Raw genomic sequence first — 25,238 nt, 5'->3', positions numbered from 1 at the left:
TTATAAATATTTAAATATCATCCATAGTATAGCTGTACCCAAAATTGCAATGTACAAACCTCCAATTCTGGTCTCAAATCAAATAGGTTTATTGTTCAAGCAAAAGGCAATGACAGACTTGTAGCAGTAGTATTAACAAAATAATTCAGAACATCCATCCATAATATGAACCACCATCTATTACGTTACCAGAGACACCAGCAAACTCAAATCCAGCTTGATTTCAGATTAACTCTCAAGTCAAATATTTATATTTGGCTGCTTATATTTAAAACAAAATTCTAAAAGCCACAGAGGCTGCTGTCAGAGGATATTTGGGGCCATCTAGTGGAATTTTCGGGGCATAGATAGAAACCATGAACCCTGCATTAAAATGAATTTCATTTACAGTACAAATATATTGTGCCAATAATAAATATGAATAGTCTAAAGAAGTTTGTTAGTCCTTCTGGTTAAGGATATCCCAACCCATTTTCAAGTACTTTTAAACACACCCATCCCTGCCCTTTTTCTTTACATCTCAGAAGTCTGAAAAAGTGAGAATTGGATCGTCTTTACGTGATCTTCGTCAATCCAGATAAGCAATACAAATTGTTCAAATACAAGTTGCTGTGAATGCTGAAACACTGTGCAAGCTTGGTACTCTGCTTACTTCCCTTGTCGTACAAAAGAACTAAAGACAACAGCTTGCTCTGCAACACTTCTCTCACATGGAGACAAACTTAAGTTCTGTAATTTATTCCGTGTATTTTTATCCCACCCGTTCTCCAAGGAGCTCAGGACGGGATACATGATTCTCTCCCCACAACCAGTGCTGCTTTTTTTCCAAGGGGCACTCTTGTTGTTACAAAGAATAGCATCATAACATCTATAGTGAGTTAGGTTTCTAGAAAAAAAGCACTGTCCACAGCAATCCTATGACATAGGCTAGGCTGAGAGGTAGCAGCCCTGTGTACATACCATGGTAAACCACAGTTAATCATTTACCATGAATGTGCCCAATAGTTTTGCTCCTTCCCACTAGCACACAAAGGGAGCAAAGACTGTCATGCCCGTTTGCAGCCCTTGTTCTGAGGCAAGTGTGGGAAACTTCTGGCCCTCGGATGTTACTGAACTACAACTCCCATAAGACCAGTGCACATGGTCAACAGCCAAGGGTGATGCAAATTGCTCAGGAACATCTAGATGGCCCACCTGCACCTGTTCATAGGTAACATTAAGCTGGGGGTTGTTATTTATTTGTCCCCAGTCTTTGTGCATGGCGAGCCATGGTTTATGCCACGTGGTGAGGTCCAAACTTTTTTCAAAGACGGCCAGATTTGATGAAGTGAAGGGCGACCAAAGTTGTTGAGGTTTTTTAAGGATTTTTTTAGGATTTTACCCCAGGAAATAAACTGCCACGGGGACCAGATTAAACCAACCAGTGGGCCGGATTAGGCCCCTGAAGCAGACTTTGGACATGCCTGGCAGTGATGTTTCAGACACAGGCAATACAAAGGTCACCTGGTTAACTTCATGCCTAACTAAGGATTTGAACACAGATCCTAGTCAAACACTCTAGCCATCTTTATAGTTTATTTTTATTTCAGAAGAACATTGATAACATCTGAGGATTTGTTAATAATATATGTACTTTTTTAAACCAACAACAACAATAACCATATACTTACCTAATATTTAGTGGCTTATTATAGCTTGATTGCCATTTGGAAGGTACTTTTATATTACTGTGGACCACGGGTCGAATCTGCAAAAACAGTGAAACTCACAAATTGTATAATGCAACATGTTTATAAAATATAATAATTAAAGCGGGCAGTATGAAGAAAATGATATAATTTAAGCTGCTACACTTGCTCAGAAGTTGGAGAAATCTACCAGAATCCTAATGTCCCAATTTATATATGATTTGCACTTCCTAACACGCTGTCGCAACCACTGCCTTTTCAGCAACCTCTGAAGTTGCTGTTTGGCACAGCAGGAGAGTCACTATCAGGAAGAATGGGGAAGTTCCTTCCCTTCAAGGCAAAAGAGATGTTCCATGCATGTGAACTATCTGGATTGGGACCGCAGGTATGTGGGAGGAGAGAGATTAGCCTTTCCACCCCAATGCTGTCTTCCTGATTAAAATCTCCCTAAAACAGCTATCTATTTACTCCATGGCCAAACTTACAGGTACTGTATCCCTATGGGCAAACAACAGCATCAAAAGGGAGTAGGGGTTCTTTTCTTTGCTTCCACTTTTAAACTACCCACTGTTTGCAGTTTTGCATAAACTTGAACAAATCATGGTTAGTCTAAACCAGGGTTAGTCAACCTGGTCCCTAACCGCCCACTAGTGGACGTTTCAGGATTCCAGGTGGGCAGTAGGGGCTTCTACACCACATGTTACTGCAGCACTGGTGGGCGGTAAGGAAATTTTACCATCAAGAAAAATGCATTAGTGGGTGGTAGGTATAAAAAAGTTGACTACCCCTGGTCTAAACGAAGGGTGGGGAACCTGCCGTCCTCCGGGGATTTAAAAATCACTGGTCATTGGGGCAATGGTGGTTGGGGCTTATGGAAGCTGAGCATGACTTTAGCATCATTTCAAAGGTGCCTTGAACTTGTCTTTTTAAATGCTAGGAAGACTGAGCAAATGTTAAATGAAAATGCCACTGATCAAATACTCACCACCTCATCCCTCTTCTTTCTTTGAGGTTTCTTTGTCCCTATACCGAAATAACTTAAAAGGAAAAATATAACCAGAATAAACAAAATGTTACTCAACAGCTTGCAAATTTAGTTAAAACGTTTTTGCCTCACGGAATACAGGGCCTTGATTTATCTGAATCTTCTTAGTCCAAATTAATACCAGAAAAAGAGGCTTCTGTACCACCAGATACAGGCATCTGTATCTTGGAAAGAGCAACTCGTTTCGAAGTCTCAGAGCAGGAGAGAAGGGGTATAAGCTTTCACTGACTTAGATGAAGTAGGGATGAGTCCAGAAAAGTTTGCGCCATTATATGCCATCCATATGCACCTACCCAGGACCCGAGATAATCTTCTGAGGCCCTTCTTTGTGTGCCTCCTCCATGAGAGGTCCAGAGGGTGGCAACACAAGAATGGGCCTTTTTTGCAGTGGCTCCCTGTCTGTGGAATGCTCATGGAAGTTTGCCTGACACCTTTATTGTACACCTTTAGGCGCCAGGCGAAAACATTCCTTTTTAACCAAGCTATTGGTTGAGTGGATTGCCATCTTAAACCCTTTAAAATGTGTTGAGGGGGAGAGTTTTGTTTTTATTTTGATTGTGTATTTTGTGGTATTTATATTCTGATTTTATTCTGTAAACTGCCCTGAGACTTGGGGGTATAGGGTGGTATATAAATTCAATAAATAAATAAAATAAAACAAATAATAAACTTGTTACTCTTTAAGGTTCCACAAGACTGTTGTTTTTAGAAACATTCAAGTTTTCCACAAATGACTGCCTCATAGAAAATGCTTAAGCATCAAAATAAATGACGCTGCAAAGTTACTGTACTTTACCATACCCATAAACAGAATGTGCTTGGGATCTTTCAGTTTATTTTAAATCTACTGTGGTATGGTGTTATTTTCAATTCTTCAACTGTATAAGAAGAGCCGCTTCACAGGCATCAAAGTTCACAAATTTATAGGCACTTTACAAACTTGTAACCTAGAGTGAAACCTCTGCATTCTATGTTTACTCCAAATGTATTGAACTCTGAGGAGAGCAAGGAAATGGATTTTATTTCCTCTGCCCTGAAACACTAATAAACAAATGCAAACAGCCGTCATCCTGCATTTGTGAGGGCATAAGTAGGTTCAAACAAAAATCTGATCAAACGGGTTTGCACTTACAACACTGAGAGGAATGTAAACATGGCCTACTCAAAACCGCTGCTCAGAATTAAAGTAAATGGCCCTGAAAGCCGCATTTCAGTAGTCAAAGAATTGTTATCTGTGAGTGATTCCATTTTCTGCCTGCGTTTCTCTCCATTAAATTCACCAAGCAAGAACAATGTCAGGAACACGTTGGTATAATGCTTTTTACTGTTGTATTCCAGAGGAGAGATTCACATTTAAGTTGGAAATCTTAGATGTTTCTACTCAATCACCCTTTAGTGAAATAGCAAGTAATCATGAGAGTCTGCAGACTTGTAACCAAGGGAATGAAGGAGGGAAGGAAAGAGGATTGGCAACGGAGAGCAGGATAGTGAACATCATAAAAGAACACTGGAAAGGGAGGAGACACAAAGCAGGAAAAGAAGATGTTTGAGTTAAGAGTAATGAACAGGGAGTCCTTCAGAAGTTATTGGACTACAACTCCTATCAGCCCTAGCCTGGCAAACGATCGGGAGGGAAGGAAGTAGAAGTCCTGCAACATCTGAAGCGCCACATGTTCCTCAGTCCTGTATTAAGAGGCCAGTCCCTATTTGGGTATGTCTACATAGGTATGGTTCCTGCCAACCTAGCAGTTCGAAAGCACGTCAAAGTGCAAGTAGATAAACAGGTACCGCTCCAGCGGGAAGGTAAATGGAGTTTCCATGTGCTGCTCTGGTTCGCCAGAAGCGGCTTAGTCATGCTGGCCACATGACCTGGAAGCTGTATGCCGGCTCCCTCGGCCAATAATGCGAGATGAGCGCCGCAACCCCAGAGGTGATCACGACTGGACCTAATGGTCAGGGTTCCCTTTACCTTATACATGTATGGTATGGATGCATTCAGTCTCTGTAAAAAGTACAGTGGTACCTCTACTTACGAATTTAATGCGTTCCGAACACACATTTGTAAGTCGAAAAAATTTGTAAGTCAAATCCCATAGGAATGCATTGAGAGAGAAAAATCGTAAGTCGAAGCAACCCTATCTAAAAATTCGTAAGTAGAAAAAAATCTAAACTGCATCCAAGATGGCGGACGGAGCTCCATTCATTAAGTAGAAAATTAAGTAGAGTTATTCGTAAGTAGAGGTACCACTGTATAAGCTATCTGAAAGGCCAGAATTGCAAAATCAAAGCAAGGTGGCAAAGTCCACATGATGGAAGGGGGACACCACGAAACCTTTTGCAACACAGGCACTTTTTTCTGGTGTAGTACACTAAGATGTCAAGCCTAGGTAATAGAATGTGTCTCTGCTGTCAACCTCAGAGATTCCTTAGCTGTGATTCCTGCATTGCACAGGCTCTACAACTTTATCTTCTTGGGAAATACAGGGACAATCCTTTCACATGCAAAGCTAACATTTTAAAATTCTCTACAATATGCATGTCTTGGAAAGCCACTCCAGTTTCCGATTAAAGAAAAATCTCGCGTTCCTGCGCATTTTGATGCACTAGACTAGATCTGCATCGCCCCAATTGTTCTTGATTGCCTCCGTTCAAACCTTTTCATACTTACTTCAGTTTCCTAAACCTTTCCCTGCCAGCAACCACGTATCTGCCTCCTTGCTCAATGTCGGTCAGGTCCATAACCGAATGCCCTTGGCGGGGTGTGTATATGTTCCTCACCCCAAAGGGTGTCTCCACGCCTTCGTTGAGTTGTATCATGAAGGCTTCAAAGTTAGGCACATAGCGGTGGTTGATCACAAACTTCCTTCCCAAATAGAAGGGGTCACCGTTACGGTACACCCAAATCGTCCGGGCAGGGGTGACATCTGTCAAGCTATAGACGGCTCGAGTCCGAGTCGCTCCCACCATACTGAAGTCACCAGTTCAGACAGAGAGGGCTGGGGAGGAGTGGCGTTTGGGGAAGAACATAAAATACACACCAGTGCATTTAAAAAAGAAAGGAAACCCCAAAAAACAAATCCAGGACCCCTCCCATACGCCCCAAAGCAAAGGGAAGTGGGGCAGAGAAGAGGAGGTGGCTGCAGAGCTCCTGTTCAGACCTCTAACCACCTACTTCATAGTGGCACCAAGGTGGGGACACCCCCAGCCCACCCTAGCCCCACCCCAAAGTCTTCCACGGGGCAACTTTATCTCCCTCTCTCCCTCTCTCTCCCCCACCTTGAGCCTCACACCCCCAATACATAAAAGCCTGACATCACGCCATGTGTGTGGCAGGATTGTGACTGCAGCCCCCAGCAAACAAAATAGGTCCCCACAAGGGTTTCCCTGGAAACGCATTGGGAGAGGGAGGGAGATGGCTCAGGCTGCAAAAGGGATTCCCAGGCGCCCCGAGGGCTGCGCGCGATCCCGAAGGCGGGAAGCGCGAGACTTGTGCGGGCGGGCGCCCGCCTCCTCGCACGGCGGCTTCCCTTTGGCACTAACCGCGTGACCCGCCTGCCCCACTTATGGGTCAAGGAAAATGGCCACATGCATGCTGCAGCAGCAATGACCAGCTCCCCTCAAACCAAGGACTCTCCCGTTCCTCGGTAGTTTCTCCATTACCTAGAAGTCCTCACCCACCGCGCGCTTCATTTCCAGTTTAAAATAAAAGGGTGAAAACTCCGCAGCGCCTTCCTCTTCCGCCTCATTGCTGTCTCCTCAGAGAGTTGCAACTACGCTTCCCCCCTCTTTTGGGGGTGCAAAGTTATTCCCACTCCTTCTCCTGATCACCTTCCTGTTTCTTTTCCCCACACAACACAGACCGATTGCCGCCTCGCGCCCCGCCCAAGCTTATTGCTATGCCCTCTCCTTGATGCAAACAAAACAAAACCCAGGTTGTGTGTTCCCCGCCTTATTGAGAAAAGAACCGACGAGCCAGCCTTGTTAAATGTGCACAACCTTCAGCAGATCACTCGCAGCAATGCAAATGAACTTGAGGGAAAGAGCGCGTTTCAAAATAAGGAGGAAACGGATCTTCCCCGTTTTGGGGGTGGGGGTGGGAGTGTTTTTGCAAGAATCAGCTGGGGGATCTGATCCTTTGGAAAACAAGATATTGGAAAGGGAGACCGGATCAGGGTGTGACTTTGTGAAAGGGCAAGCAAGCAAACGTTTTTAAGGCTCGCAGTGCGTGTTCATTGAGGCTGACTCCTACCGTGTTTCTCCAAAAATAAGACACTGTATTATATTTATTTTTTCCTCAAAAAAACACACTATGGCGTATTTTCAGGGGATGTCTTATTTTTTTCCTCCTCCTCCTCCTCCTGCCGCGGCCGGCATTGCTGTTGTGCCTATCACTATGCCTTATTTTCGGGGTATGGCTTATATTCCTTGAATGCTTAAAAATCCTGCTACGGCTTATTTTATGGCTACGTCTTATTTTCGGAGAAACAGGGTAGGTAAGCGAGCATAACCGCATCCTCCAATAACTCTGGGAGGAAACCCCATTGGAGAGATAAACATGCATAAGATTTCACCGTGGGTGGGATTCAACTCTGTTTTACCCAGAGCGGGCCAAGCTTAGTCCTATTTATTAATTTCATTGGGTCTACTCTTAAATCAAACCCAGTTCAGTACCACCCTGGGTATCTAACCATGTGTTTAAAAAAAACACATTAATTTTATTATTACATGTGACTTGGCTCTAAGAAGGGGCGTTGTTCTCCCATTCATGGAGCACTCAAGAGAAGCAGACCTATTTATTTTCATCAAATCTGTTTGTTTATTCTTACTGGAAATGGGCCAGCGGTGTTACACATCCGTTTTCCAACCTCCACTGTTGTTTTAGCTCAGGCCAGCAAACTTTTTCAGCAGGGGGTCAGTCCACTGTCCCTCAGACCTTGTGGGGGGCCAGACTATTATTGGGGGGGTGAACAAATTCCTATGCCCCACAAATAACCCAGAGATGCATTTTAAATAAAAGGACACATTCTACTCATGTAAAAACACACTGATTCCCAGACCATCCACCGGCTGGATTTAGAAGGCGATTGGGCCGGATCTGGACCCCGGGCCTTAGTTTGCCTACCTATGTCTGGGGCAAAGTTAACCACAAAGAAAGGTGGTTGAGTAGGAGATCTGCTAGCTTGGTGGTGTGTCCCAACACCTGAAAAGCACACACTCTCCAAAACACAACAAACAACCAGAAGCACCAACAAAAGTTAAATAAATTTGGGTCAATAGGAAAAGATGGAAGCACAGAATATAAAGTATGCAATGTATGAACCAGGAAAGGTAAGTATTCTTTTATTATAACATAATTCGATTTTAGATGGCAAAAGGAAGATAGGCACAACTACGGTATCTAAGCAAAATAATAATAATGCAATATTGACTCTTAGCACACAAACCTCAAACATACTGAAGCATATTCTTGCACAGATGTTCCATACAGTTTAGCTCTCTGCTTTGATAATTAATAGTTCCATAATCTCTCAGCTATTTGTGATCAGCATCACTTAACGTTGCACTCCTAAGCACACTTGCTCGAATTCTTCTATCAAATCAAGCGGGAATGACTTCCAAGTTAACATAGAATAAGGCTGTGATAAATGGCATCATATATGAGGACATATTTTGGATATTCCAGACTAATGTAAGCAAAAGTGAAAATTAGATTACACATAGGATTATTATCATTTTTATGAATAGGGCTGGTCCGCACACAAGGCGGAATGAGGGAGGAAACCTCAGGTAGCTGATTTTGGGTGCCATTAAATTGTTAGTTTTTTTAAAAAAAAATATTCTTATTGCCGTGGGGGGGGAGAAGTGTGATTTTTCTACTTTTAGTACTACTGACATTGGCAGGGCAGGGGGTGCCTGTTGCAGTACCACACATCAGGCAGCAACCTGCCTTGAGTCAGTCCTGGTTATTTATTATTACATTAATATCCCACCTTTCACCTAAGGAGCTCAAGGTGGCAAATGCAGTTCTGCCACTTCCCTGTTTTATCCTCACAATAATCGTGGGAGGCAAGAGACTTGAGAATGTCTGACTGGTCCAGGGTCACCCGGTTGGCTTCATGGCTGTGTGTATAGAGATTTAAATCCAGGTCGCACAAATCCTAGTCCAACACTAAACCATATATAACCGGCTTGATGTGTAACTGCGCTTTAAAAAAACAAAAACAAAACCCTTCTACCTTATGTGTTCTATCTGTTCAACAGCTGCATTCATTGCCTCTTAACATTGTTTAATAAATAATACCATTTCCCAAATCCGATAACCACCTGTTAGCAAATATATATGTAAATTATTCATTCAGCTAGAGAAATGATGTTATTGTACAACCGTAACAAATTGTTGCATTTGAACCAATGATGCGGAAAACTGTATAATTCAATGAATGCAGATAGATGAATTGTATTCGGGCTTGTATTAACCATGAGTGAAATTCTGCAGAGCCTTTTTCCTGAGAACATTTTTACTTCCTCATGTCTGGCACGGCCCGTGGAAATCCCCAGAGACGCAGCCTACTTACACCTCCATCAGGAGCAAAAGAAAGTTTCACATGAGTAAACACATCCAGCATCTTTATGGTAGTACCATCAAAAAAATGTCTCGTATGAGGTTTAAGCTGGGGGAGAAAGAACACAATAAATTTGGTACATTTAAATATTCCAAGAAGGAATTTTGCTAAAATAGTAGTTGCAGACAAGATTGTCATTCCAATCTCTCTCTTTTTTGTCTAGTTGTGGATGTTGTATGTTTGTGGCTTTTGTTTTTCTGGAACTCGTATTGCTTTTTGTAAAGTGTTTCCCACCCATAATACAGATATATTCATATTCAGTTGATCTAAAGATTCAAAGCTGACCTTTGTTTCGGGTACCAGTGTGTTCCATTTTGGACCTTGCTTCAAAGTCCACTTTTGTGCATTATATTCATTTTCTTCTTCTGTACTCAAAATACAGGCCTCAAGTTTAAATGTATCTGGAAAGTTTCCTAATAGTAAAAAAATAAAAAAATAAAATAAAATTGAATGTGATATACTAATAGTTCCTTCCAAGTAAATTTGGGCTGCAATCTTATATACACTTACCCAGGAAGAAGTCCCATTCAAGTATTACTTCTGAGTAAAGAGATATATGGTTGCATTTTAAGGTTGGAACCCTTTGCATACTTGCTGAGGTAAAACTCCACTGAATTCAGTGATAAGAGGGTGTGTGTTTTTCAAATAAACATGCTTAGGATCATACTGCACAGATTATATAGTAGTACCCTGTGGCATTTTCAAAGGTGAAATATGAATATTACCCACCACAGTCTGCTTCTTAAAACATCTGCTTGACTGTTACAGCTTGAAAGGAGGGACAAAATATTTAAAATCTGCTGAATTTTAACAAAATCTTCCAGATAAATATATAAATATTTGGACCAAAATCTTTGGAAACACATTGAATAGTAGTAAACTTTTCACAGAGTTATCTACGTAAAGAGGGTTTGACAAAAGAACATAAGACTAACATAACAAGAAATGTGTACCTTTAAAGTGATTGGTGTCTATTTCTATGTGTGTTATAACACCTGAATGTCCCAGTCGGAAGACTGCCCATTCACTTCCTGGTACAAGTAAGATTCCTTTGTCACCAAGCTGGAATTAAAAGGAAGACATTTTTTTTTAGTAGTTGATTTCCCCCTTGTGATCCACTCACATATTAATATCCATTTGTGGGGGATTCCAATATACAGCAGTTTCCATGTTATCTCCTTCGCTCAAAAAACTGCATTTTGTATGGAAACGTATTGTTTCAGTATACTGTTATGCGTGTTCATTGTTGTTGGAGGCATCATAAAGATCAATAAAACACTTTAATGACAAGAAATAGCTGAGGAATACTGAAAATATTACATTCATTGCAGCTTCTAAAGATCAGTGTTCTTCTGTGTATGAATTATGTTTAGGAATTGGATAGGAGTTGTTATAAATAATTAGTTTCTTACCTTTAAAATGGGTGGCCTTTGCAGACTTCTGCCTGTTTCCCATCCATCTTTCATGGACTTTGCTCTTCCTTGTCCTAACCCATCACCAAAACAAAAGAGTAGAGACACTATATAGAGAGAATAATTCAAAAGTCTTAACTATGAATCGCCTTATTCCTTAATTTTATATGTTCTAAAGTGATTTTTTTCCTGAACTAAGTAGGGTTGTCTATTGATAAGATAAACCTCAACTAATTAACTGTAAATATTGTAATTGGTCACCTAATGATTATTTTTTAATAAAATTTCTGCAACAATAAAACAACAGTTTCCAAAGGAAAAAAATGCTTTAGCCAGGTTCCAAAGAACCACACAATTAGTTCTGCATACCCAATAGGGATTTGGGCTTGTGCATATTAAACATTCATTCGAGTGAAGTTTCAAAATGAGTTTCTGATATGGCATATTGATCTGCTGTTCAAATACAAGGGTGTCAGGATTTTCACTAAGCACTTTCCCATGCTTATGGGTTCCCTAATTAATAAGTGGCATGTTTGTAGCTGACAAAACCGTATTCAATTAATCAAACTAATTCAATAACTAAATATTGCAACCCAGAATTCATTTGATTCTCATCCATATTGCAGATAGATATTAATACCTTATTTAGCTGGGTCTTTCTAATACAAATCCTTCATCTAGATGTGATTTCTACTTTATTCCTTTATATTTTCTTTTCCTTCATTTTCCATGACCATGTGTTTGGAATTCTATTATAAATAGCAAAGGAGTCTGAAGATTTATTACCCCCAGGCAAAAAGCAGTTGTGGGAAACAAGAGGAATCCAAGAACAGGCTGTTTAGGGGAACCAATACTGTGTTAAAGACAAGTGGTTCTCTATTCCCCTGTTTTGTAATAAGTCTTGGAAAAAAGGCAATACCACAAATTACATTCTCCTCAGAAGGAAGCTGAATGTGCGAACCACTACCCACTGCAATTTCCTAATGCAAGGGGAAATGAGGAGTGTGGAAAATATATATCTGAAAAATTATATCCAAAATTCTCTGCCTCGCTCTGCCAATTCATCTACCGATAAACTGGAGAAATTATTTTCAGTTGGGCAAAATGTCATGCTTAACCAATGTCATTGGACTCTCAGCTGAAACAGAATGGAATTCACCAAACACTACTGTTTGCACCATGCCTGTTTATTTCACTTGGGTTTACTGAGCATAAGTGCCATTAATGGGGATAGTATTTCATGGATTATGCCCTTAAACAACAATTGTGAGGATTGTTTCTTTAGCGGTTCACTAAAAAGTTGACAGCTCAATTTCACGGAAACATCACGTTCAAACTGCATTACATGAAACCAATGGCTATAAACAAAGCCTGGTGTCATTCTTACCTAAAATATTCCCAGGATGGCCTAACTGAGCATCACTGTATCCAACACAGACACCTCCGTTCACCATTGCCACCAAATCACTCAAATGGTTCAGGCCAGAGAGTGGCCATTCTCCCTGCATTGTGCCGTACGCTTTTAAACGTGCAATTCCACCATCTGGGAGGGGGAAAGTGTTTTAATTCTGGTTTCATGCCAGAAGAAAAGGATGCACATATTTTGATTAGAGGAAATAATGCATATGCACATTTCTATATTTTACAATATATGGCGGATATAACTTAATATATGCTATGCTTATTGTTAAAGGGGAGACAGAAATAACACGGAAAGGATGCAAGCAAATGGTGTTACATATACAGCTGTGGTGCAGCTTCGTCGCTGTGGTTCTCCAGATGTTCATCGTCTCTCAACTCCCATCAGTTCCAGCCAGCATGGCCAATAGTCAGGGATAACTGGAGTTATAACTAAGCAACATCTGGAGGGTCACAGGTTCCTTTCCTCTGATAGGGATCTTACCTGGATATATGTTGAGTCTTAGATGTGTCCATTTTTGCTTCAAAGTTGCAACAAAATAGTTGTGGGCAGCATCAAGGTTTCCTGATTTTATCTTTGAGATGGGAACTAAGGAAGTCCATTCATCTGACCTCATCTAAAAAATAAATATTCATTAGCTGGTTAACTTTCAAGGAAATGGTAACTTTACTTAGATTTCTTTTCAATACACCTGAGCTGGTATAGCGGTGGCCCCACGCCCACAATAAGACTGCCTTTAAAATATTTAGGGTGCTTACATAACTCAGATGTAAAACTTTTGAAGTGTGCAGTGCTGCTAAAAGTGGCCTCTTTAATGCAAGTTTAGTAGGTGACTAATGTTACAAACTTGTAGGTAGGTGTGATCTGTTAAACCAGCCATTCATAGCACAGCTCCATAGGCCACTTGTTGTCCCCATCCTGTTTACTTGTTCAGGGAAATTCCAAACACCTGTTGTTTATAGCCCTTTCTCCAGTATAGAAATATCCAAGGTCTACCTAAGTGCGTCAAAAGCAGGAGTGGTGATGGGAGAATGTTTTCATCACAATTCACATGCTCTCTTTTATGTATTTATTCTGTGCATGGTGAGAAATTTTGCTGGACAATCCTGCATTGCTCTCTCTGTTAACCCCACCCCTGATATCCACAGATTGAAGCAGAGCCTTTGCACATACAACAATTGTATGCACATAGGTTTATACAAACTCTTGTATATTCTCCTTTACAAATGTTGCATTAATTAAAAAATGGCATAGTGTTATGTGTGAACCCAGGCCAGCAGCTTTAACAATGGTTTGTTTACTGACAACAAAGTACATTCTAAATCTATGGTTCGTTGGTGGCTTACTAACCTTGTTTTGTTTTAACTATGGCTTGGTGATATGTATGAACCCATCACCCTTCCTTAACCTTGGCTTGTTTGGCACCCCAGGTGCTCACTGAATTATAAAAGTCATGAGGCAAGAGCAGCTAGAAAACAACCCAAACTTTGGAGAAACAAGCCATGGCTTGTTTGGTGGTCTGGGATAACTCATAGTTAACTTGTGCTTTAACAACTCATTCCTTATCATTATTTGTAAAGTAGGCTTTAGAGATTAGGGCTGCAGAGAGAGCTGTGGGTAAATAAATTGAGAAAGAGGGGATATGTGGGAGATGGTTCAGAGAAGCAGAAGAGAGTACAGTCGTACCTCGGGTTACGACCACCTCGGTTTGCGAACAGTTCGGGTTACGAACTGCGCAACCCCGGAAGTGTTTTCGCCGCACGCACGCGCGCATAAGTCGCGCTCGCGCGCTTTGCGCATGCGCAAAATGGCGGCGCCCATCGCGCTCGGTTTGCGAACTATTCGGGTTACGAACTGCGATCCGGAACGGATCGCGTTCGTAACCCGAGGTATTACTGTATAGAGTTCAGAAGATAGGCCTTTATCCCCATTGGTTGCTGCTAGTCACTCCCTATATGTGGTACCTGCATGGTGCAGCCGATCCCCTTTCCCCCACCTTCATATTTTGCAGATGCCAAGAGGCAATTTCATTGGGACGCGGGTGGCTCTGTGGTCTAAACCACAGAGCCTAGGGCTTGCCGATTGGAAGGTTGGCGGTTTGAATCCCCGCGACAGGGTGAGCTCCCGTTGCTCAGTCCCAGCTCATGCCAATCTAGCAGTTCAAAAGCACATCAAAGTGCAAGCACCATATTTTTCCATGTATAAGACTAGGGTTTTTTCCCTTAAAAATAATGCCAAAAATTAGGGGGCATCTTATACACGGATACATCTCTCCCCCCCCCCATTTTCTTAAATCTGAGTCCCCAGAAATAGTCTTATACATGGGGGCGTCTTATAGACAGAAAAATATGGTAGATAAATAGGTACCGCTTCGGCGGGAAGGTAAACAGTGTTTCCATGCGCTGCTCTGATTCGCCAGAAGCGGCTTAGTCATGCTGGCCACATGACCCGGAAAAACTGCCTGTGGACAAACGCCAGCTCCCTCGGCCAGTAAAGCGAGATGAGCACTGCAACCCCAGAGTCGTTCGCGACTGAATTTAACTGTCAGGGGTCCTTTACTTTTTTTTAAGAGGCAATTTTAGCTCCTCCCTTCAGCAAACACCTGACTAATAGGCAGTGAAGGTAGTCTAAAATTATGTGCCTTAACATTTTGATAAAACACAGTAACTTTAGCGCAATAACTCAGTGTTATCTAGTGCTTTTCCTGCACAGGCATCCCAGTTACCTCCTTCACAATCCTCAGCTCTTCATCCGAAGCGGCTGTTCCTATTCTGTTCCCTCTTGCTGGCAGCGCTGGTACCTCCCCTGCAAAGACAATATGCCCAACAGAAATTTAAGTAGATAATATGGGCATATTCAAAACCTCTTCCACATCCACTTCCGAAAAGCTAATTGTTTGGAGTCACTATTTTATCTCGTAAAATATTGTATTAGCAACAGGGTATCTATTGTAGGGCTAAGGGGGCAGGGGAGACTAAAGAGCAAACTAAACGTGACTTTGAACACCACGTGCAGAAACATGAAAAAAATGAAAAGCTGCTGATATGTGAGAGACAACACCATCATTGCCAACACGACCATTGCCGTTTACTATATTGATATTGTTGGGGTAAAGAAAGCTTCTGTCAGGATGTCCCTGTGATGCAGATAAGGTTGGGGTTAGCACAGTATAGCAGCACATGGGATGAATGCATCATAATAAGTGCACACTCTCCTAATCACATTTGTGCCATTTCAGACTTTGAGTCATAGAATCTAGTCCAACCCTCTGCAATGTAGAAACCTTTTTGCCCGACGTGGGGCTCGAACCCACGACTCTGAGATTAAGAGTCTCATGCTCTACCAACTGAGGTATCTCTGGATACCCTTGCTGCTCTTTTGTAGTAACAGAAGATTAGAAACAAGCAGAGTCATGAATGGTGAAACATTGCTATGGCTTTTTGATCTCCAGTGCCTGTATTAGTCCCTAGATATCCTTGTGCCTGGTAGCTAAACCTGAAAAAGTCTCCTTCACACTTTCCCAATAGACAATCTCTCCTCCTGAGGGTCCATTTTTGGCTTTCCCTTGCCCCCTCCATGACTTTTCGTAATCTGTAGCCCAGGCATAGGCATACTCAGCCCTCCAGATGTTTTGGGACTACAATTCCCATCATCCCTGACTACTGGTCCTGTTAGCTAGGGATCATGGGAGTTGTAGTCCCAAAACATCTGGAGTTTGCCTATGCCTGCTCTAGCCCTAGGCCTTGAAGGAAAGTTTCTCTCAATGATGCTCATTTCCCACTGGGTTTCAGGCCACGTGACTGTTGTCCTGATGTTGCTTCCGCTAGGATCCCTTTCCTGTCACCTTTCCGTGTTTTAATACAGCATCACCAGAACCTCTAACAAAGTTCTTGAGATCTTAAGTTACCTGGCTTCAAGGAAGCAGCTTGGATTGATATCTGAGGAGCGCAGTTTCCAGCAAAGTAAGAAGTGTCTGCCTCAAACCCATAAATCGTACCTGGCACCCCCAGTTGAATGATACACCAATCATGACCTAAGACGCAAAGGAAGAACCTTTAAAATGCAACACCCAACCAAAGTTAATATATGTAGATATAGGGAATTTTTCACCCTATTTATTTATAAGATTCCTTACCCACCTTTCACCATAATCTCCAGAAATTCTCTCAGAAAAGAAAAGTTTTCTTAAAAAAACAACACGTTGGTTCAACTGTTTTACCTGGAATGCGCTTCCTCCTGGTTTCCCATCCATCCCTCCACTTCCCAAACTCGGTGAATAGGTCTGCATGATATGCTGGTCTTTGTTTCTAAGCAAACATATATATATAAAAAGATCAAGGTAGTGCTTGCATTATGCCCTTCATTATAATAAGGTTCAAAGCTGACGGAAGTACAAACCTATATGTTTATAGTAGGTGCCTCAGAATGCCTTGATTCGGGGTTTTCTGTTTGTTATGTGAAATGAACCAAATTAAAAGTGAACTGGGCAAAGGGAGGGCTAGTGGGCTGGCTAGCTGCCTGTGGACATTCCCTTGAGATTGGTCTCAGCCTGAAAAGGGCCTAGCACGTGAACAGCGGCTACCATATAGTGGTGGGCTACAACCCCAAATGAAGCAGAGCTAGTTTATAAGGGGAGCCCTTGTAATGTAAGGCCATTTGAAATAAGTGAAGTAGTGAAGTTGCACACCATTACCACCTAAAGAGACATTCTTCTATGTACAACCACAAAGGCCAGAGTCTGAAAATACCGTACCTAACTGCTGTAAATTGGCCAAATGCTTATTCTTATACAAAGGAAATGAAACTCTGTAGTGTGTGCCTCCCCCAAAAAACTTTTCACAGCTTGGGAAAGGCAATTGTGCAGCAATACCTTAAGCATTAGACTGTTAATTGGCCTTTATTTATCTATTAGATTTATATACCAGCCTTCATCAGAGGATCACAGTCAGGGCCGGCTCTAGGGGTAGTCTGGGTGGCGCGGGGTGGCCGGGGCGCTGGCCCGGCAGGGGGGCGCCGCGCAGCAGAGCCGCACAGAAACCGTGCTGCGTGCTGCGCCCACCCACCAGCCGCGGCAAGGAGCGGGGTGGGGGCGCCGGAGCGATCTCCGCACCACGGTGCCAGGGCGCCCGACGTGCTTGAGACGGCCCTGATCGCAGTGGCCTTTATGACCAGAATACATATGCAATCCAAAAAAGAGCCATATAGATATTGCATACCTACCTTTAAGAGGTTTTCTGCCGGAGCAAAAAAGTCATCCGTTGCAAATAAAACCTTTACAAAATAAAAAAAAATAAGCATGAATTACAGCTTCAATTTACATGTAACTACTAATTTTATTTTACATGCGACATTGGAAATCTCTCTTTGAGATTAGGCAGGCTTGTATGAGGGACAGGGCCTTCTCAGTGATGGCCCCCCAAGTTGTGGAATTCCTTCCCCTGAGACATACTATCAGCCCTTATCTTGGTTTTTTACGTGGGCTCTAAAACTGCATTTGTTCAAAATGACTTTTGGGGGGGGGGGTTCAATGAGTAGTGAATTCTGTTTTTTCATCTTTACCAGAATGGCTGGCTGGCTGTATTGGGTATCTTGAAATGAATCAAATGCTACAGAGGAATTATTATTTATTATTATTGCTATTATACTTATCGTGTTCTATATTTGATATGGTTTTGAATTGCTTAAGGTGCTGTAGAATGATATTGGATGATATCCAATTACACCAGCCTGCTCACACCACAGCCATTCTGCTAGCGCAACACAAAAGCCAAATCCAATGGGTGTCTTGTATGTGAGAAAGAAGCTACACAAATCCTAGTTAAACTGCTATTATTATTGCACTCAGTAACACTTAAACTTGTGCACCTGTGATACCATTTGCACTTGAAAGTGTGCAATTGTGTCTGTCTGTCTAGTAGATTACAGCCCTGCAGGCAGGAGCTGCTTTTGATTTAAGATTTTATGCAGCACTTTTATTTGAACATGCTATCAAAATTAATTATGGAAAACTATTGTTTCAATTACCAAAATATATTCAAACAGACAAACAAGTCCTGGTATCATAATAATTATGATAATGACTTTATATCTCTAGAAGTTAGATTTTTAAAAAAATACATTTTCAAAACCCCTGCACGAACGCTAAATATCATCTACTTTTATGAACTTCTCTTGTTTCGGTGAATATCTTTGAATTTACCTTCCCTCCTACAGATTCGCATCCCAAGTCATTCAGATGCAGGAAGTCAGGTAAAACATTGCCCTTTTTTTCTGAGAGATGAACAGTCATCATTCTTCAAAAGATTATTTTTTGTTAAAAAGATATTGCTCTTCTAAAAGGGAAGAGAAATAAAATAAATCATATATCCCCACCTTATCACATTAAGCTCCCCCTTTCTTAAAAGCAAACTTGTAATTTGATTAAATAAGTAATGGTGATTAAATAAATAAATCCAGTATTTCCTGGCTTGAGGAACCCAAGGCTACTACAGGTATGGAGATTTTCTCAGTTCAGGCAGAACCCACAATTTGTGTGGAAAGGAAAGTAGCATACCCACTTGCTAATAACAGCGATATGTAACAAAAAGGAGCAGGCAAACACTGGATCAAACAGCAACTACACACTATAAATGGTAAATGCAGAAAGGCCCCATATGGCTGGCCTTCTGGGGTTCCCTTTTAGCTGTGGCCATTAGAATTGAATCCTCTTTGAAAACCATTTAAGCCAGTGGGCTGTGTCGCCATATCTTGTGGCAGCAAATTCTGTACATTTATTGTAATTTAACAGCAGTTTCTCAATCTATGGCCAACTAGTTTCACAGGGTGACCCCCATTTTCTAGGTTTAAAAGAGAGGGAGAACAGTATTTTCTCCACCTACTTCGTCAAAACCATGCCTAATGCTCTTAGACTCTATTCATGATCATCTGTTTGTTGCCTTTTAAGAAAAAATAGCCCCAAGCACTTTATTTAGGCTTTCCTACACCAGTGTGGTGTAGTGGTTAAGAGCAGTAGACTCGTAAACTGGGGAACCGGGTTCGTGCCTCCTCTCCTCCACATGCAGCTGCTGGGTGACCTTGGGCTAGTCACACTTCTCTGAAGTCTCTCAGCCCCACTCACCTCACAGAGTGTTTGTTGTAGGGGAGGAAGGGAAAGGAGAATGTTAGCCGCTTTGAGACTCCTTCGGGTAGTGATAAAGTGGGATATCAAATCCAAACTCTTCTTCTTCTTTCCTCCTATGAAAGAAATTCTAACATTTGCTCATTGGGTTTGCCCTTTTCTGCACAGTTTTCAGTTCAATTATATTTAATTTAAGTGTGCACAGCATTCCACAATTTGGCAACTCAATAGATTTACTGTATATAAATGTCTTCCGATGCTGGCAGTTTTATTTTTAATCCATTTCCTAATGATCCCAAGTATGGAATTTCCCTTTTTGACAGCTTTCTTACATGCCATCAGTGTACTGTATATATGAAGTTGGGAATTGTTCCCCCTAATGAGTGTCACGTACTTACTTGCACTAAATATTGTTTGCCATTTTGTTGCCCAATGATTCAGTTTGGAGAAATTATGTTGGAGCTCTTTCCTTGAATATTCACCTGAATACAGTGGTACCTCGGTTTAAGTACACAATTGGTTCCCGAATTCTGTACTTAACCTGAAGCGTACTTAACCTGAAGCGAACTTTCCCATTGAAAGTAATGGAAAGCGTCTTAATCCGTTCCAGACGGGTCCACGGAGTACTCAACCTGAAGCATACTTAACCCAAAGTATGAGTGTAATTGGTTCTGGAAGTCCGTACTTAACCTGAAGCGTACTTAACCTGAAGCGAACTTTCTCATTGAAAGTAATGGAAAGTGGATTAATCCGTTCCAGATGGGTCCACCGAGTACTCAACCTGGAGCATACTTAACCTGAAGTATGAGTGTAATTGGTTCTGGAAGTCCGTACTTAACCTGAAGCGTACTTAACCTGAAGCAAACTTTCCCATTGAAAGTAATGGAAAGTGGATTAATCTGTTCCAGGCAGGTCCGTGGAGTACTTAAACTGAAAATACTCAAACCGAGGTGTACTTAAACCGAGGTATGACTGTAATTAAGTGCCATCTGCAAATTGGCTACCTCACTGTTCACTCTTTACCCCCCAGCTCATTTATGAATGTTAAATAAAAATACTGGTCCACATCCAGAATACAGATCCTTGTACAGTTCATTGCTTACTTGCCTCCATTTTGAAACAGTTTATTCCTTCCATCTGCTTTATGTTTAGCCAGTTACTGAACTAAAACGGACCAGCCCTATTTACCACGTTTGCTAGGTTTAGCCTGCAACCCAACCCCACTTACCTGGGAGTAAGCGCCTCAGAATTCAATAGGGCTTACTCCTGAGAATATATTATTACTGTTGTAGAGTTACTCATGAGTCTTTTGTCAATATCTTTTTTCGAAGTCCAAGCATATTATGTTTATATACTTGGACGTCCTCCTGACCAAGTGGGACTGCTGAAAGGTTGCAATTTCTTTTTTGTAAAAACAGTTAAAAGATTTCTTTTGTTCAGTTATTAATATAAAACCATGCTGATTTTTGTTTTTAATTACAAGGTTGCTAATAAGATGTGATTAATTGTGCTACCATAATTATTTCAATATAAAGCAATGGCATTTCAGTTGTAAAAGCTAGTGCTATATATTCTAATAACTATATGCTAATTAGTTACAAGCAAAATAGCCAAGTTGTGTCGTCTCGGCACACCAGCAAAAATGGGAACAAAATTGTTAAATTATACTTAATTGAAACTTTTCACAATTCACTGGGAAAACATGAAATATGGACATTCCTATGGATATTTTTAAATAATTCAGCCTAAAATACCTTTGCCATAACATCTCAAGAGAAATTAATAAAAATAAATTAGTCTTACTCTATTAGTAGTTTTGGTCCACGACAGCTGTAAATAATCTGCACTGTGAAAGAGACTAGTGTTTTAAACGTATTGGTGGACATTCCCCAATAAGCAAGTTACACAACCAGTAGACAATCATTAGTCTTTATTGATTCTGTAAGGGATCCATCTAAACACCCACCCTCTTCCTCAAACAAACATACAAAAAGAATGTGCAGTCTCTTTATGAATATAATACATTTTTTTTACTTAAGCAGCGCATTTTAAATTAGCCTAGCAAATTGCTCGAAGCATGGTGTTTGTGCCACATTTTAAACTCCTATTTTCTACCACGATACTGGCCTTCACAAACTTTGCACCTGGAACCATGCCTGGAATAGAAGGTCTATTTTGCTGTATTAGCAACACAACAGCCAGAGGATGATCATTCTCATGTAGCGTGGACCTGCCTTGGCAGAAAGCCTGTAGTAATACTGTGTGAGTGTACATATGCACAATGTATCCCATCTGCTGAAACAGGAGGCATGGGTGGTGTTTTCTCTTACAGTAATAGCAAATGACAGCATCAGAAGCTGGTCAGTTGCCAGGGCCCTAAGACCATCAGCACGGCAAATGGTTCCCGCATGCTGCCATTCTGTTTGCAACGAGCAATCCCTCTTGATTTGCTGCAGTCTTCGTTACTTCTTCCAAGATTTGTCTAAGGTTCTTTGAATTTATTAATGTTATGTTATATATACAGTGGTACCTCGGTTTACAAACACAATTGGTTCCGGAAGTCTGTACTTAAACTGAAGCGTACTTAACCTGAAGCAAACTTTCCCATTGAAAGTAATGGAAAGTGGATTAATCCATTCCAGACAGGTCCACGGAGTACTTAAACTGAAAATACTCAAACCGAGGCGTACTTAAACCGAGGTATGACTGTATTTTTATTTCTTCCCAGTTTGCCTCTAAGCAGTCAGCTTTTTTTAAAAAAAAGGATTTGGGGTGCGTGTGTGGAGAGACTTACGTTTTACTGACATAAAACCTAAAATTGTTGGACTGGATGGCCCTTGTGGTCTCTTCCAACTCTATGATTCTATGATTCATACCGGTACTTTTTATTTTCTCTTCTCTATTCACATGTGCCTACAAAATTTAATTGCATGTTTAAAAAATTCGGAAATAAATAAAATGAAAAATTTAACACAAAGAGCCATTAAAGGTAAAATCCAACCACTTGATGAAATACGAAATATTAAGTCAATTATATCCTCCACTGCCTATTTTAAATGAAAAATGGCTAAACTAAACAGCTTATCGTATTGCATTTCTTTTTCATTCCTCTTTTCAAGGCAACACCTATGCATAATAATGGGCTTATTTAATTCTGCTCCTTCCTGCTGAGTGTTTGCCTTTAATTCATCCTTATTTTTATGGCATCCTCCTCAGTAATAAGCCATGCATAGGTACTCTCTATCGTGCGCCAACAGATCTTCTGAACTGCCGTAACGGGTACAAATGGGCTCCTAAATCTATTTTATATTATATTGAAACTAATTTCCAAATGTTAGTTTAGTATTAACTGTGATTTTTTTTGGGAGGTGACCTTTGGCTTTACTTCAATTCTTTAAACCTGCCAAAGGTCTTCCAGAACAGTTTTAGGGTGATATCTTGCAAAGGAGTCAGTGTGGCGAATCCAGAGATGAATAAGCTCTCACAAAAAAGGGCTTTCCTGACTCCCATTATATCCTCCTGTGCCACTGCCTCTCCTCGAGGATTCACAATCCACTCGATTGGTGTGGAATGAAGTGGAGTAGGGGCGTATGATGAACAAATTCAGAGGGAGCAGCTTGCGCAAGTGGAAGTGTTTTTCTGCCAACAGCGGACATCTCTGAATCCAAGCCTGTTTCCTAAATCTGGTTTCTTCTACCTACCACCAATTCTGTGTTTGCCATCAATTTTGTGCTGCGTCTCCTTGAGCAAACAGTAGACATTTTTTTATCTGCTCTGGCAGCTTGAGTAATCCATTGATTCCTTTGGATTGATGTGAATGACAGCTGATTCACAATTTTTTAATTGGGCACCCATTTTGCTGGTATATATCAGTGTTTAAGAAATGTTATTGGGATAATTAATTTGAAAAGAGCTCTTCGCCCTTACAGTAGCCATTGAAGGGATATCAGCATTTTTGCTGCTTTCCCTTCCTAATATTTTGTGCCTCTGCCTGCATTTTAGAGGCTCCATTTGCTCCCACATTGATTTAAATCTAGTAATCTTTGGAGCTTGCAAAGCACCATGCAGAGCGCTGTATGAAAACAGATCACACAACATCACTGTGATGTCAGGAGGGCTGGGCCTCACTCACCTGTCAAACCTGGCCTAGGGTGGGTGGGGGAAATAAGGAGGCAGTTCAAAGGCTAGGATGTGAAGAAAGGTCTGTTTCAGGTACAAAATCAGTTGGGGTTGGGGAGAGAAATACTGTTTTGAGGTGAGGGACTGGTATGCATACCTCTAGATCAGTGGTTCCCAATTAGCTAAGTAGGCCTACTGCAAACCCCCTGTTTTTCAAAAGCCGAATTTGAATTTTTTAAAATCTCTTTGGTAGTCTTTGCTACGTGAATGGTGCCACGGATCCCCTGGGTGGGTTACATGGGCCGCCTGGGGTCCGACGACTACCAGTGGGGAACCACTGTTCTAGATGATCCATTGCCTTGCAAGTTCATGAGGACCAGAAACTACTGCTAAGTTAAGAGTTTCAATGCATACATACATTGCCGCTAGAAGTGCTTGCTTGACAACAGCAGGCATGAACTGGCCCTAACTCATAACTTGAAGGTTTCTCCTGCCATTTAGAACTTGGATTATAACAGTCCCAGGTCTGTTTCTGGATTCAGACATAAATGTGTCTGCCTGTGCTGCTGCTGCTGCTGCTGCTGCTGCTGTTTTGTTTTGTTTTGTTTTGTTTTGTTTTAGTATACCATCTTACTTTCTGTTCCCTCAACCCCTGCTGCTTTTCTGTTGCAATGGTAACCTCTCCCTTTGGAAGTTGTTGCCAGTTGTGCCGCATATCTGGGGCTGCAGCAGGTTCAAAAGGGTAGGGGTATATGTGTGTGTACACATTTGCAGGAGAGCAGAGAACAGTTAGGACACTTATTAATCCAGTCAGTCGAAAACTGACACTTGCTTAGAACGAATAATTTAGCTTTCCAAATAATGTGTGCGTTTCTGCATTTGAAATGGACTGGTATTTTCCTCCCCAACACACACACACACACACACACACACACACACACACACACACACACAAAATATACTGGCCAGAGAGACAGCATTTCCATTAGCAGCCAGTCCAAGCGGCCAATTACAATGACTAAAAACAGCGACGCAAGGCTAACACCCCATTTCAAATCAGTGTTCCGGCTCCCTTACCTGCGATAATCGCAAACTCAAAGCAACTGTTTCCAGTACGGCACTAGAGGGCAGCATGGTAACGCAGAGATGATTAAACTGCACACTGGACAAAGATGATTAAGTCAGGTCTGGCACTGCTGGCGTGTTTGCAGCATATAAGACAGATGTGTCGTGACAACATAGTCTCTGTGGGGGAGGGGGGCGGGAGCAGTTACCTACCAACACACAGGGACACATAGTACTGGTGTGCTGGGAAGATCCAATTGGCTACAGAGACCTGGTGCGTGTCCACCACCATGTACAGTGGTGTGCATTGCACAGGCATGCTAGAAAACCCCTCTGCCATATAACTTCTAAAGGGACGTTTTTTCACTAGTGCATTATCTGTTGGGATGTTATCAAAGCTGTCTAGACCAGTGGGTTCTCAAAAGAGTATGGCACACTGCACTGGTGTGGCAGAAGAGGGTGGAAAACATTCAGGGGCAGTCGAAGAAAGGTTTAAACATTTCAGTGTAGTGTAGTGTAGCATAGTAATCAAAATATTTTTTTATTTATTTGCAGAAAAATGGATAGATATCTTTTCCAAATACCTTTTCTGACAGATATGAAAGATCAGAAAAAGAAAGGCTTCTTTGTGTTTATGAAGAGCTGAGACCTAATATAAATGAGATTACCCAGCAAAATCAAGTTCACATCTCTCATTGATCTTATATACATTCTTAAGGTATGCATGTAAGAGGCCAGTCAGATGGGTG

The 25,238-nt window shown here is 41.4% G+C and overlaps 2 protein-coding genes across 8 annotated transcripts in view; both read right to left on the bottom strand.

The window, feature by feature from the left end:
* Positions 1–7,316, bottom strand: part of DCDC2C (doublecortin domain containing 2C) — a 58,949-nt gene extending 51,633 nt beyond the window's left edge. For all 5 annotated transcript variants that reach the window (XM_035109896.2, XM_060272474.1, XM_060272473.1 and 2 more), the window contains exons 1-3: positions 5,402–7,316; positions 2,674–2,725; positions 1,671–1,747 (exon numbers count right to left, since the gene is read on the bottom strand). In XM_035109896.2, coding sequence (XP_034965787.1) covers positions 1,671–1,747; positions 2,674–2,725; positions 5,402–5,700 — 428 coding nt within the window. In that variant the 5' untranslated portion in view covers positions 5,701–7,316. The remainder of the gene's footprint in view (positions 1–1,670; positions 1,748–2,673; positions 2,726–5,401) is intronic.
* A 739-nt stretch (positions 7,317–8,055) lies between these two features.
* On the bottom strand, positions 8,056–21,207 carry ALLC (allantoicase). 3 transcript variants are annotated; one of them, XM_060272475.1, is made up of 13 exons: positions 21,109–21,207; positions 19,306–19,421; positions 18,388–18,520; positions 17,409–17,459; positions 16,408–16,495; positions 16,096–16,221; positions 14,914–14,993; positions 12,672–12,804; positions 12,156–12,311; positions 10,769–10,842; positions 10,310–10,418; positions 9,642–9,769; positions 8,056–9,404 (listed from the first exon to the last, which is right to left on the bottom strand). In XM_060272475.1, exons 3-13 carry the CDS (start codon positions 18,478–18,480, stop codon positions 9,252–9,254), a joined length of 1,191 nt encoding a protein of 396 aa, XP_060128458.1. In that variant the 5' UTR covers positions 18,481–18,520; positions 19,306–19,421; positions 21,109–21,207; the 3' UTR covers positions 8,056–9,251. The 3 variants fall into 3 exon arrangements, with proteins under 3 accessions (XP_060128458.1, XP_034965791.1, XP_034965790.1); XM_035109900.2 differs by lacking the exon at positions 19,306–19,421 and having other exon boundaries at positions 21,109–21,197; XM_035109899.2 differs by lacking the exon at positions 21,109–21,207 and having other exon boundaries at positions 19,306–21,100.
* Between the last annotated feature and the right edge of the window lie 4,031 nt (positions 21,208–25,238).

Source organism: Zootoca vivipara, chromosome 3 (genome assembly GCF_963506605.1).
Source record: "Zootoca vivipara chromosome 3, rZooViv1.1, whole genome shotgun sequence".
Taxonomy (NCBI): domain Eukaryota; kingdom Metazoa; phylum Chordata; class Lepidosauria; order Squamata; family Lacertidae; genus Zootoca; species Zootoca vivipara.
Note: the sequence above shows the minus strand (reverse complement) of the source record. Positions and strands in the feature narration are given on the sequence as shown.

Excerpts from the sequence above, each read along its gene's own strand:
- ALLC (XM_060272475.1), bottom strand. The coding sequence starts at position 18,480 with ATGATGACTGTTCATCTCTCAGAAAAAAAGGGCAATGTTTTACCTGAC. Across the intron at positions 14,994-16,095 it reads AGCTGCTTCCTTGAAGCCAG|GGGAGGTACCAGCGCTGCCA; the intron begins GTAACTTAAGAT and ends TTGTCTTTGCAG. Across the intron at positions 10,843-12,155 it reads CCATCCTGGGAATATTTTAG|GACAAGGAAGAGCAAAGTCC; the intron begins GTAAGAATGACA and ends GTGATGGGTTAG.